General features: G+C 40.6%; 2 protein-coding genes across 3 annotated transcripts in view; one reads left to right on the top strand and one right to left on the bottom strand.

Annotated features, from left to right (window-relative positions):
- LOC110333336 (serine protease inhibitor Kazal-type 10) overlaps positions 1–13,761 on the top strand; it is a 107,642-nt gene that overhangs the window by 46,066 nt on the left and 47,815 nt on the right. The gene's annotated exons all lie outside the window — the stretch shown is intronic.
- Positions 696–4,132, bottom strand: LOC110333338 (serine protease inhibitor Kazal-type 7). Its single transcript, XM_021214930.2, has 4 exons — positions 4,017–4,132; positions 3,068–3,093; positions 2,064–2,188; positions 696–741 (listed from the first exon to the last, which is right to left on the bottom strand). The coding sequence occupies exons 1-4, from the start codon at positions 4,075–4,077 to the stop codon at positions 696–698; spliced, it is 258 nt and encodes an 85-aa protein (XP_021070589.1). The 5' UTR covers positions 4,078–4,132.

The following is a 13,761-nucleotide window of genomic DNA, read 5'->3' on the forward strand; positions in this document are numbered from 1 at the left end:
AAGGGAAGGGAAGGGAAGGGAAGGGAAGGGAAGAAGGGAAGGGAAGAAGGGAAGGGAAGGGAAGGGAAGGAAGGGAAGGGAAGGCAAGGAAGGGAAAGAGAAGAGAAGAGAAGAGAAGAGAAGAGAAGAGAAGAGAAGAGAAAGAGAAAGAGAAAGAGAAAGAGAAAGAGAAAGAGAAAGAGAAAAGGGAAACAACCATCTCCCTGGGAATGACTTTTTAGTATGAAAGAAGTTTGGTTTCTGGAACTATGGTGAAAAGATAAACATGAATATCATCTATGGTCAATAGTTACAGACTGGAAGAGGGGAGGCCTGAGCTGAACATCTGTGCATGTTAGGGTGTGCTTTGTTTTGAGAATCAGTCAGTGTTTATTGTTAAAAACTGTCTCCTGAACAACAACTATTGTCTATTTCTCGATTACTTTATATTTGAGATTCTGCAACTCATTCATGAAGCAAATGCAAACAGAAGTAAAAGTAACCTTTCTGGAGAGATTTATTTTAATTCAGATGCCCAAACAGGTAACATATTAGGAGACCCACGTTGCTAGGAATGATCACAGGACTTTCCACAGTCAGTGATGGTGACTGGGTCTAGATCCGATTCCACCAGAACAAAGAAGGGACCTCCATCAGAGCACAGCTATAATGTCCATGATGAAGGCATCGCTGTTCTTTCTTTGTCCATGGAGAGGTCAGCAGTGCCCTTCATGAAGAAACTGGATTTTTCCATTGCTTCTCCTGAGGGAAGACATGAATAACAAGACTGAACAAAGGCAGAAACATAGATGTTGAAAAGATGTACAAAAACAATGAAAGTAGTGGCGGGACCTCATTACAGCTAAGAACAGGACTGTGGAGCAGAACCTCTTTCCACAAAATAGTGAGTCTGAGTTCCAGAACACCATGCTGTTGCCACAGAGCAGAAGTTCTCTGCTTCAATCATGGCTCCATCCCATCTACTTCCTCCACTGATCCCAGAGGCAGCAAGATTGCTTGAGGTAGCAAAAAAACAAAGGAAACTCCACAAAAGGAGTTGAGGTGGCCCTATCTTTCAGCTTTTCCTGGTCAGTGGGGCAGTGATAGAGCTGGATACTGTAATAGTGAGGATGTCTTCTATCATGTCTCCCTCTCAGCATCTCATGTCCTTGAACATGCCCAGTTTCATGGTCCAGGGCTGTATATGTGTCTGTGTTAAAGAATCTTTCCTTTTGTGAAATGAAACTTTCCAAACATAAATGTATATGTGGGCATGTTCTCTGGGCTCAGACCCAACCTGTGATTCTAACTTGCTACGATAATCACAATAAAGAGAACTCAGGACATGAGATAAGTGTCTCAACATGAGATAAGTATCACTGCTAAAAGATAGTTAACAATAATAAAAATTAAATTTGGTATATGATAGCAAGAGTGCTACGATGCATTTTACATTTAAAAAAGGTGGTATCTGCCTTATAACAATTCTTCAAAACACTGTGCAGGCCAAACAAAATACCTAAACAAACCATGTCCATGGGATTTTGAACCACTAACTTCAGCCTGCATCCCTCATTTTTGGTAAAAGGAAAAACCAATAAATTTCAATGACTATCTCCCTTAAGACTACGGATGCTTAGAGCCTATAGGAACCTGAGACTGAAGGCCAGATACATTACAGGTGCGTAGTATTTTAGAAATCATACAGGATAGTGTATTTTAGCTATTCATAGACATTTTTAAAATAGGAAGTTGTATGGAATTCCATTTCCTAAAACAGCAAAAATTGAACTTGGGTTTGGGTGCCACTCCAAATGGCCAGTTTTGGTGACTCCTGACTTGCCTCTAGATTACAGAGGCAAATATGAGTTTGAAAACTCAAGAGCTCAGAATCACAATAATTGGATCTGTGAGCAGGATAGGAGCAGTTCAAGCTGGCAGAATAGCTGGCCAATTTTTGTTCCCACATTCTATTCTGCATGAGAAAAAGTAGACCAAAGGAGTTAAGAGGGATCTTGGGAAGGGGAAGGATTTGAGTAGAGAACATAATTCGCAGACATTGTTTATTTGTATTTGATACTCACAAGATCTCTGTACACAACTTGCATTTATTCCCATAAGTGATATAGTCAGATCCACAAACTGGTATGTTTACAATGGGGCAAGGGATGGCCACCACTGGATACTTCTTGTATATGTCACAGTCCACCTAGTCAGACACAAGAGAATGTTCCGATTTTCTCAAATACCACAAGGACAACGACACTGAATCAACTAGACAGGCTACAACTCAGCAGTTCTGTTGAAATTGCTTTTATAAAGAGTGACATCACCATCTTGACAAATACCAGTAGTGCCAGAACCCTTCCTACTTTTTAATGCCACACTTTGGTGAGCAATCACTGGCCATTTCTGTGCCTTACAATTATGTAGTGGGTTGGTCTGATGTCGCTTGTATTCTTATGTGAAATACTGGCTTCTCAAGATTTTCAGATCCTCGCCTACACCAAGTGATGCCATGTGAACCTTGCTGCTCAATTTAACTGGTCAAAAAAGGCTAGAGCCTGTGATTGGGCAGTGGAGGGAGAAAGGTGGAACTTGAGGATCCAGTGAGGGAACTTGAGGGTAGAGGTAGAGGAGGAAGAAAGAAGACAAATGTGGAGGAGGTGGCCATGAGAGGAGATAGATCATGAGCCTGTGGCTAGGAGAAACAGGAAGTAAGAAGGGACTTTATAGCTTGATGAGTAAGTTAGTATAGCTCCAAACCACCCAATCTAGGCTTACAGTTTATAAATAAAATACCTGGATTGTGTGTCTTTTATATGAGCTAGCTAGGATTATGAATTCTTTCCACATAATTAACTTTCTGTTACATGAAATCCCATTATTTAATACTTAGGAGACTTGCATAAGAAACAGTCTACTTTATTGGCCATTTACAAATGTAGAAAATATTTCTTCATCTGTGTCTGTCTCCTCTGTTGCTTTCCTTAAATGATCATACAGGAATGATGTATTGAACTTTCATAAATATTTGTTGAATAAGGGACAGCCAATAGAAATTAAAAATTTTATTCAACATACTTACTGTTGCTGAAGGATGGCTGGTAACTTCTGAAAGACAAATACAATGAAAGCATTACAAATAGAGCAAACCCTGGGATTTCATTACTCAAAGTTGATTGGTTCTTCAGTTAAAGACTTTTTCATTTCTCCCAGCAATGAATCTCAGCATAGACCCCATCGTTATGCAAAATCACAGCTGTTTGTTTAGGGACTTGAACAGCCAATGAGTAAGCCCTTGAATCAGGAAGGCAAATTTATTTATTCATTTTGGAGGCTATGATATATTTCAAAAAGCCAGTTGCTACTGAAGCCTAATCCCTGATATACTTTCTCTCCTAATCAACATATACAGATACAAGGGATAGATGTGGCGGTGCACACATTAAACCAAAGCACTCAGGGGCAAAAACAGGCCAATCTCTGTGAGTCCAAGGACAGCCTAGTCTACTTGGCAAATCCCAGGCACCTACAAGTACATACTTAAAACCTGTGCCAAACAAACAAACAAACAGCAAAGTAATTAGATGTCATGAAAAAGCTAGAAATTTATTTTAACTACACACCTCTTCACCATTTAAAAGCTGAATCATTAACTTGAGACCTTCAGATAAGTGGGTTTTTTAGTTAGATTCTACTATATGGATTCACAAAGACACCTGAGGACCGCTGTATCTCTGAACTGAGGAACAGCCATCTACTGACACAGCCTCAAGTATCCTTATGCAACAACTATTTATAGAGAAATTAGGGCATTTTTCTTATCCGCGGTGCCAAGTAAGAATCCTTGCAAGGAAAGAGATTAGATTCCAGTCCCTCAAAGTACAGCCAGAACCGTGGTCCCTCTCCCTGTTTCTCTCACTTTAAATCCACTTGATCAGATATTTATGTCATCAGCTTAGATCCTGGGAGAAAATATAAGAAAAAAAATAAAAACTTCAGGACTGTATGTGACACCGTCTTACCCAACTCACCAGAGCAGTTGCAGAAATAGGTTGCTGCGAAGAGCAGCAGGAGACCACCAACAAGCTTCATGGTGGAGAAGTCTGTGATGCAGAGGCTAGTGATGTGAGACTGGCTTGAAGCCGAATGTACCATGTACCAGGAGAGGGGTCAGGTTTATATGGCAAGCCTCAGTTTCTCCACCTTTCCTGTGAGCTCATCCAAAGTCAGCATAGAACCTGAGTGCCTCACCAAGCACGCCACACCCTGAGTGGTGTTGCTGCACCTGTCAGCCAAATTCTGGGTCCCTTCTCACTGACAGGTGGGCGAGCTGAGGTGAACAGTATTTGTCTGTCTGTTGCATAAGTGAAGACTGTTATTTAGACTAAGCTTTGCACAGAAAAGATCAAGTGTGGATTTCGTCTTAGATAAGAAACAAAAGAATATTACATACATGATTTATCCTACTCAAATGCAAGGTTTTAAACACAGGCAAGCCGTGGGATACTCACATTTTAGGCTCCAGAGACAATACAATCTCATTCTCCAAGCAAAGAACCTATTAAACATTCAGGAGTCTTGCAACTCTAACAGCTTTGGGACTTATGAGGCTTTGAGAAAGGTGTTGGCATTTCTCAGCTACATAATCTTGGATAAGTCATTTATGAAACTGTGAACTTGTAATAGTCAGGAAAGCATGGTCATATTACGGTTACATGTATTTTCAAAATTTCTATAATTACAGCTTGTACCTCTATGAATGGGTGCTTCTGCGATGCTGATGCATAGATATTACTCTGGTTGCCAGATGGGCAAAGTTGTCACTGTTTAGAATAGAGCTGTCCAGTGAGGTGAAGACATATACCTTTCCAGCTACGAAGTAAATGTTCGATACCAGGAAAGATACCCTTGTCATTGTTCTTCCCTGCCACATGGCTATTAGTCTCATGATCTTTTCCAGCCGTAGAAGACATGAAGTGAATATGTCATTTTTACTGTGTCCCCAGAAGGTCAACCAAGGATGACTACAAGTAGTTGACAAACATTAAATTATATACTGCATTGTCCGGGCACAATTATCCAAGTGCTTGCTATTTGTCTGACAAACTCAAGGAGATGTGTGAAAACCCAGAAGACAGGAGGATATAAAGTTCATAGTGTAGTAAGCTTAATTTTGTACTTTCTGAAACATAGCATATACAAATGATAGTAAACAAATTAAAAATGATATTTCTCCTTAAATGTTAGACTTTTACATATTTCAGGGGAAGGCAGTACAATATTGTTAAAAGTGTAACTTGTATATCGTGAACCTCACTTGGATTGTTCATTTAAAGCCATTGAATATGTCAGTTAACTTTGAGAGATGTTAATTTCTTTATCTCTGAAACACAAATCATGTTTACCTCATGGGATATTTTGGACTGTTAAGTAAAACTTCACACACACACACACACACACACACATGCACACAGAAGGTGAGTAGCATGTCTTGATAATTTTATTGTATAAAAATCACAAAGTATAATTATACATACACTCAAGCTGTCATATATACATAATATAATCTGTATATATGTACATATACATGTGGGCATATATAAAATTACATATATAATATAGTTCATTTGTTCTAGGACCATTTGAATAATATGAGATTAAAACACAAGTAAACACTTATAATACCATGAAGAAACAATTTGAACTATATAAGACTACCCAAAACAATACATTATTATACTGTTTTAAGCAAACTTTTATATGTATATGTAGAAGGAATAAGTAGTAAAATAATAAAAAGTATATAACATACACTAGCTACTTATTCATTATATCAGGTACTGTAAGCATATATAGTGGTATGCTATGTGCTTTTCCAAGACAAGCACTGTGGTTGAGCTGAATACATTTCATCACTGCATATAATCTCATCATTGGGAAACACAACTAATATGTACCTCATGGGGCAATGTCGTGCTACAATGGCTAAAAAAGGACCTAGGTCATGGAGATTTTTTTCAACTTCATTATATTCTTCATGGACTATGAGTCTATGTGAAACATGTTGTTGACTAGAACACCAATATCTAAAATATGCTATGTATATAATTCTTTTTTTTTTTTAGACAGGGTTTCTCTGTGTAGCCCTGGCTGTTTGGAACTCACTCTGCAGACCAGGCTGGCCTCGAACTCAGAAATCCACTTGTCTCTGCCTTCCAAGTGCTGGAATTAAAGGTGTGCACCACGATTGCCTGGCGTATATAGTTCTTGTGTGTGCGTGTGCATGTGTGTGTGCTGTGTCAAGTTCTTGGTTCCTAATTGGATAGTGACATGGTTGCTAATATTGTGGGATGCAAGTTTTAGGCAGTTTGTTGCCCTAATTTCACCAGTTTATAATTTGAAGACATAATTTTCCTAAGATCATGATTCTAGTTACTGAAGGACACTATGCTGAGCTGAGTCACAGACAAGAGCTGATGTTTCTCATAAGGACAAGCAGTCCTAATTTCTACTGTGTGATACGATACGATTTTTACTGTCTGATACGATCTTTACAGATAAAGAATACCAACAGAAAGACACCATGTTTCAAGGTGACCTGTAATTTTTGCAGTTTGAAAAGCATTAACTTTTTTTTTAAGCAAAAAAGAAGTAGGCTTACAGAGTATTCTTTTGGATATTTGAGCATCAGGGAAAAAGAGAAATGACAGAACCTTTGCTTTCTTTCAGCAGAGTCTTTCATGCACTTAAAGTCTCTTAAAGCCAAGGGCAAATGGCAGATGGTGGCTAACCAGAACCCTATCAAAGGAAGACAAGCTGAAGGCATAGATGAAGCCATTCCCTCTGTCATAGACGGCAGATGATTTGGTAAGTAGGTGGGTGTGGAGATTGCTATTTGGAAAGATTAGGAAATGGAGCCCATCATAATCTGCTTTTGACAACAGAAGAATTGAGGCATGCTGTAGCTTGAAGACATTTGGCACCAACATTGTTGGGAGTATGTCAAATCATTCAAAATGGATACATACACTGATGGCCATTAGGCGATGCTTCAGTCCCATTAGGAGCTTGTTGTACACTTCTCTCAAAATCCATAAGACACCGAGTGGAAACTGCAGGAGAGTGATTTTTATGAATGTTGACTGAGTAGACCTGTGACTTCCAACAAGCATATCTTTGTGTTGGGGAGTATCAAGGTTTGGAAGAGAGCCGTGTGGTCGAGAAACTCCGGCTAGACTCTGAAAAGTCAAGTTTCAAACAAAATGCGGACCTGGTAGGTGTGAAGGATGTAAGTAATTGTTTATGTAGGCTATGGCTAGGAGGCAAACGTCAGATTGAATGTCTCACGGGTGGGGCCGAGTTCATGATACTCTGGGTTTTTACAAAAACAAATCAGAGGACAATGGGTGGAGACTGCTTGTGAGGAGGAGAGAGGTCAAGGGATCAGCTACGGGGTTGGACTGGTTTTGGAAACTACATCTGTGGAGTGGGGAGTTTTCACTCTAAACCCTGAACTACAGAAGCAGTTCTGGAGTGGAAAAGAAGCTCCCTTCAGATTACAGGCAGTTTGTTCATTTCTCAGTGTGTTCCTTCAAAGTAGAAACTTTGAATCCTCTAGGAGGAGCACAATCGTGGGATCATGAAGTGGGAGAAAGTAAATGATCAATGCAGAGGCATAAACACCAAAAAGTTGCACATTTTTCTTAACCAGATTTGGGGTACCCCCAAGAAAGAATAGGATGACTCAGAGTTATGTTAGAATAAGGATTGATTGAGGTGTTCCTGGGCAAGTTCTTTGGAGGGACACAAGGGAGATTGCATCAGAGATGGGCATAATCCAGATAGAACAATGTCTATAGCAGTGGACTGTCATAAGAACTAATGTACATTAAGTCATTAGTATGTACTGAATCTGTGCTTCTATGTATCAGGATTAGTTCATTTCAAACTTAGAATGAGCCTCTGAGATAGGTTCAAATAGTTGTTTTAGCAGAGGTAAGAACAAGGATTTAGAAGAATAGCAGTTTAAGCTAAAGAAGATACACTTTAATTTTTCGATTGCAGTGGTTTGAAGTGTATGACAGAAGCAGTAGATTTGGAGTTCCACTGACCAGTGAAATAATAAACATGAAACCAAAAGCAGTCAGGAAGGAGTTGTAAATGAGAATGGGCTGGGCCATGGGTCAGAGTGTGTGGAATTCTTCATGTGCGATGATCACTTGGAAGGAGGGAGGGTCCATGTGTGGGGAAAGTCCCAGCACCAATGTTTCCTACCCTTCCCCATACACCTGTCTATGTAAAGAAAAACATGACAAAATGAAGTGTCTTTTATTTCCTAGAACTTTCTGCTGCCTCTGCTTCTACTAACATTAACTTGAAAAACCCATCCTTGGGGGTAGGGGAGGATATAGATGTAGCTCGAGGGTAAAGCAGTTGCCTACCACTTATGAAATTCTGAGTCCTAGCCTAGCACTACATAGGCAAAAACCCCACCCCCAAATTAACATATAAGGTGTGAAGAATGAGGGAAGACCTATACTCTGCTCTTTATTCCCCTTTGCTCCCTTGCTTGATGCCATACTGGCTTCTGATCCCGGTCCCCAAAGCTCCTTCCCTGTGAAACCCAAAAGGCACACCTCCTAAAGCCTCAAGGCCTTCTTGGGACCATCTTAAACAGTGGTCAATGCATTCAGCTGAGCCAGTTCTGGGCCATGGTTTTCTTCTGCTCCGTTCATTCCGTGTCCACCCTCCTACTCTAGCTCACTTCTCTTTCCCCTTTCTTGTCTTTTCTTGACATAGCCTGCACTTTTGATCTTGCTCTTCCTGTGTGTGGAGGAGACAGAGCCTGAGGGATCTGGATATTTGTATTCTGGCCTTGTGTATGGCAGGGCTGTTTCCAGTTGCTTATAGGAATAGGGAGTTTGCAAAACCAAGGATCCTGTGTATCAGCTGCATTCACTTTCCTCTGAGCCACTGATGATTAGCTGATCAACTGGAGTTTTCCTTGAGACCATAATGTGTGAAGGAACACAGTTCCTTCTCAAAACCAGGGATGTGCTTGGCAGTAATGTGCTGTGGCTAGAACCTTGAGGAGCTGTGGCTTCTTACCCTGAGAACCCATCTCATTGCACCATAGGGACTCTGGTTATCAGTCCCAAGGCTACTTTGTACTAGGTTTATAAGGTTTTGAGATAGCCCAGGTTTGGTTAGCTTCTCGCTGACTTTGTCCCATTGTATCATAGTTTCTCATGACTCTGTCCAATTTCTGCCCTGAACATTGTACATAAGATGCTGTACTTCTTAATAAGCTTGCTTGGGATAAGACAGAGTGTGCACAAGACCTCCGGACTCAGCTTTTATGTTCTCCATCTTCTGTCTTTTCTTTCACATCCCCTGGCATCTCACCTTCAGGGTCCTATTACTAAAGAATGGCCTGGTCCACATCAGTAAATAGTTCCAACTAGTAGACAAGAGAATGAGAATACTATAGCCAACAATTTTCCTTCTAATTCACATCACATATCTGGATATTAATGGTTACGTACATAACTGTCAGGAGCAATGGATAAACATCACATCTACTGTGCTTGGAGCTGCAAGGATGCCTGTAACCCAACAGTCAGACAGCATGAGATAATGTTTTAGTTAAGTATGCTGTAACAAAATAACAAAAGTCAAGGAGTTTAAACATCAGAACTTCCTTTTCTCCCAGTTTTAAGACTGTATCTTGGCTGGTTTCTCCTGAGGCTCCTATCCTTGGCTTCCAGAAGGCACACTTTGGATGGCTTATTCTCTAAGCATATACACCTGGGTGTCTATAAGGATACCTATAAGGATGCCAATCCTACTAGGTTAGAGCCCCATTGTTATGGCCCTGCTTAACCTTCATTCATTGACCAGAGTATAATTATACCTTTGTTACTCTTCCCTTTCCCCCGTGTTTCTCCTGTCCACAGTAATTTCATGATTTAGACAGACTGGCCTCCTGAAAATGCCAGCAAATTCATTTCTTCCTGGGTCTATACTTTGACTCACTCCATCAACAAACAAATCATCTTGGAGACTGGGAATGCGAGAAGTGTGGCTCCCGAGTGCTCTGAGCTCCCCTTATCTCCTCAGGGTGCTTTCTGTTCCCCCATGGGTCCCTGGATCTGCACAACCCTTTATTTCTCCTATGTGTGCCTGCCTATGATAAAGTTTTATGAAGTAAGAATAAGAGATGAACAATAATAACAGCTGGTAATACAACAGAACAATTGCAAAACATACCCTAATGGGTGTTATGATACAAGTTATGGGATTGCATGCGAGCTAATGCATGGTGATGTTTCATGATGCACTAAGATAAGATAAAGTGAATGATAGAGATGTCCCAATGCTGTGCTTCATCACTGCAGAGTGGCTACTTGGATAGGAACAATACGATGCACAACAGCAGCAGCACATCTGACAACCAAGAATGACTAATGGTCTAATAGCCTATATGTTATGTGGATATGCAAGAGAAAGGTATGATTCATATCCTGGGTGAGTTGTAACATAACGCTGTGAGGTTTTATCACTCTACTTAGAATAGCACGTAATTTAAGTTAATGAAATGTTTTTCTTTTTAACCTGTGTGATTTTTCTATAGCATAGTTGACTGGGACACTTAAATACTTGGAAACTATAAATAAAAAGAGACCATAGGGCTCTTCCCTCCAGATGGGGATCCCATACTTATGGGACTCCTCATATCCTTGTCTTCTGCCAGTGTATCACAGAAAGGTCTGTGCTTTCCCACTCCTTACCTCTGGGTATAGAACCTAGATTACCGGTTCTCAAACTGTAATATTGCACATCTACCCACCCCTCCTCTATATGTAGGGACATCAGACTCTTGCTGCAAACCCCACCTATACCCATTGCCTGCCAGCACACCATATGCCTTCTTGTCCACTTGCATGCTTGACTTCTCTAGGTAGGAGTCCTAGACTCCTCCTGCCAACTCCACTCACCCCTGCCTCTTGCTTAAGCATCACAGACTCCATGACTGCTCTCTCACTCCTCTTTTCCAGAGTAAGAACCACAAATCCAACTGCCAACTCTGTCACTCAGCTGCCTATCAGAGAAGAGTGGGTCCCTCCTTGCAACATGTTCCTCTTCTTTAAATATAGCTCCCAGACTCTGATCAGTACTCCACCCACCCTATCACCTGAGGATCACCTGTGCATCTCCCCTAGAGTTCTCCTGGCTCAGAAGTTTCACTTAGTCCTAGCTGAGCCAGGACCACATCTGATACCCTATTCAAGCATCAACACTGAGTTCCCCAAGACTGAACCCTAAGTCCCATTCATCCTGACACACTGGGGAAACAACAACAGACTTAAATACCTATTCAACAAAATAAAGACCAGATACCCCTACTAAGAAACACTACCAAGTAGTTAACTTCAGATGCCTGGGTGTCATGTTCGATGGATATCCCTGAAAGGCCTGATATTTTCTGAAGGGAATTGGAAGAGGAATAAATCTGGAGGAGAGGGGAGGAGGTGGGAGACTTGGAAGAAAGGAGGTAGGGGAAACTGCTGTTGAGATGTAATATATAAAATAATAATAATAATATATAAAATAACAACAACAACAACAGTAATTTGTCCTAGTTTTCCAAACAGGTCAGCTCTTTCCTTTTGTCTTCTCAGATATAAATTGTGGCATACCATATGGGTGTGTTTCGTTTAGAATAGGAACTGGATGTGCCAGATCATAGTGCAGGTCACACTAAGGGATGAAGGTAGGGCAGGCCAGACCATGTGACTGAGGATGGGAGCTTTGGGTGACTTGATATTAGTCGAGTTGGAGAGCAAGATCAACAGTGTGGGCAATTAATCAATCATCAGGCAATCATGCTTATGTAAGAAAGCCTGTCAACTCAAAGGGTCGTTTATTCTGGGGCTAACTATTAGCGACCATAGCTTGGGAACAGATTTAGTTACTATCAAATCCTTGTCCCAAATGCGGTAACAATTTGATGAGGCTTTTTATATAATAAAGCAATTCATAAATGAAGGCATTTTAAAATTACATTGGTGGAAATGCTATGGGGCTGACGCAAAGTAGAGAAAGATGTAATATAGACCCCATACGCTATCTAATGGAATTCTTAGCCCGTTGGTTGGTGGAAATGAGGGTTTTGTAACATTCCAAAGGTTCTTACCTGTTAGTCATAGAATACTAGGTCTGACACAGAGATGGGTGAGTGATAGCTTTTAAGTAGCCAAGGGTAACCTAAGATGAGTTATGATTAGGCTCTGGACCTGCAATGCCTCCAAATCTCCACACTTGCTGGCGTTCTAAACTTAGCAAGACAAGTCACCCAAGCTAGAGCAGTAGAGAAACTACAGCACTTCTGCAATCATCTTTAGGAAGGCAAATCATATTTACAAGGGTCAGAAATCTATGTAATCAAGACAGTAGAGTACGAACATCTTCCTCTTTGTGAGCAATTGGCAAAAAAAAGAGAAGTAAGGTGGAGAGGAGGTGCTTTGGAATAGATGTAACCTGATAGATGCCCATCCCAGAGCTCTATAATGGCAATGGGGCAAAGGAAGGAAAATAGAATTGAAATGAGTGAGTAAAAGCCACACAAGAGACTGAATGGTAAGGATCATAAATAAAGCCAGACTAAATGAAGAAAGAACAAATGATGAAGCCTCAGAAGACGGAGTGAGCTGTCAAGGTATGTATATTTAGGAATAGAGGAGAAGAAACGTGGGTCCTTAGCCCAGATGCTATAAGGAGTCAAGGTAGCAGGATTGGCCAAATGAGAGGAAGAAGCTTGTGGAATCATTACCAAATAGGCAGAAACATAAGATAAGGAAATCATGAGAAGCATATCTTATAGTTTGCTATTTTTATTATCCAAGTTAGAATTCTCATTTAAAGACAACACCACTCTTTCTTTAAATTTATTTTATTTTTAATTTATTTTTTACATTCCCTGCCCCTCCCATCCACCCTCCAACTCCTCCCCACCCCACCCCACCCCACCTGACCTCTAAACTCCCTGGGGCCTTCAGTCTCTTGAGGGTTAGATGTATCATCTCTGAATGAACACAGACCCAGAAGTCATCTACTGTATGTGTGTTGGGGGCCTCACAGCTGGTGTATGCTGTCTGTTTGGTGGTCCAGTTGTTTATAGATCTCGGGGTTCCAGATTAATTAAGACTGCTGTCCCTCCTACAGGATAGCCCTTCTCCTCAGCTTCTTTCAGCCTTCTCTAAGTCAACAACAGGAGTCAGCTGTTTCTGTCCATTGGTTGGGTGCAAATATCTGCATCTGATTCTTTCAGCTGCTTGAAACAACTCCTCTCTTAAAGAGACAATCTCAGTGTAATCTCCTGTTTCCTGATTTTTCCATTCTGCATCACCTTGCAGAACATATGCAGAAATGGGGACACCCAGTCTAAAAAGCTGCTATTGTGTGCCTGGAGAAGTTACATGGAGCACACAAGTCAATATTTATTAAAACGATGGTCTAGGAGCTTTTACATTACTGCTAGTACTTCACTAGGGGTCCTGGGTCTGTTTAAATTATTTATTTCATCTTTACCTTTGGTAGGTCGTATATATCAAGAAATTCACTCATTTCTTTCAGGTTTTCAGTTTGGTGGAATACAGGTCTTTATGGTTCTCTGAATTTTCCCAGTGACTATTGTACTTTCTCCTTTTTTATCTCTAACTTTTAAAATTTGGATTACCTCTTTCTTTCGGTTAATTTAACCAAAAGCTTGCCAAT

This window comes from Mus pahari, chromosome 15 (assembly GCF_900095145.1).
Source record: "Mus pahari chromosome 15, PAHARI_EIJ_v1.1, whole genome shotgun sequence".
NCBI classification, from domain to species: domain Eukaryota; kingdom Metazoa; phylum Chordata; class Mammalia; order Rodentia; family Muridae; genus Mus; species Mus pahari.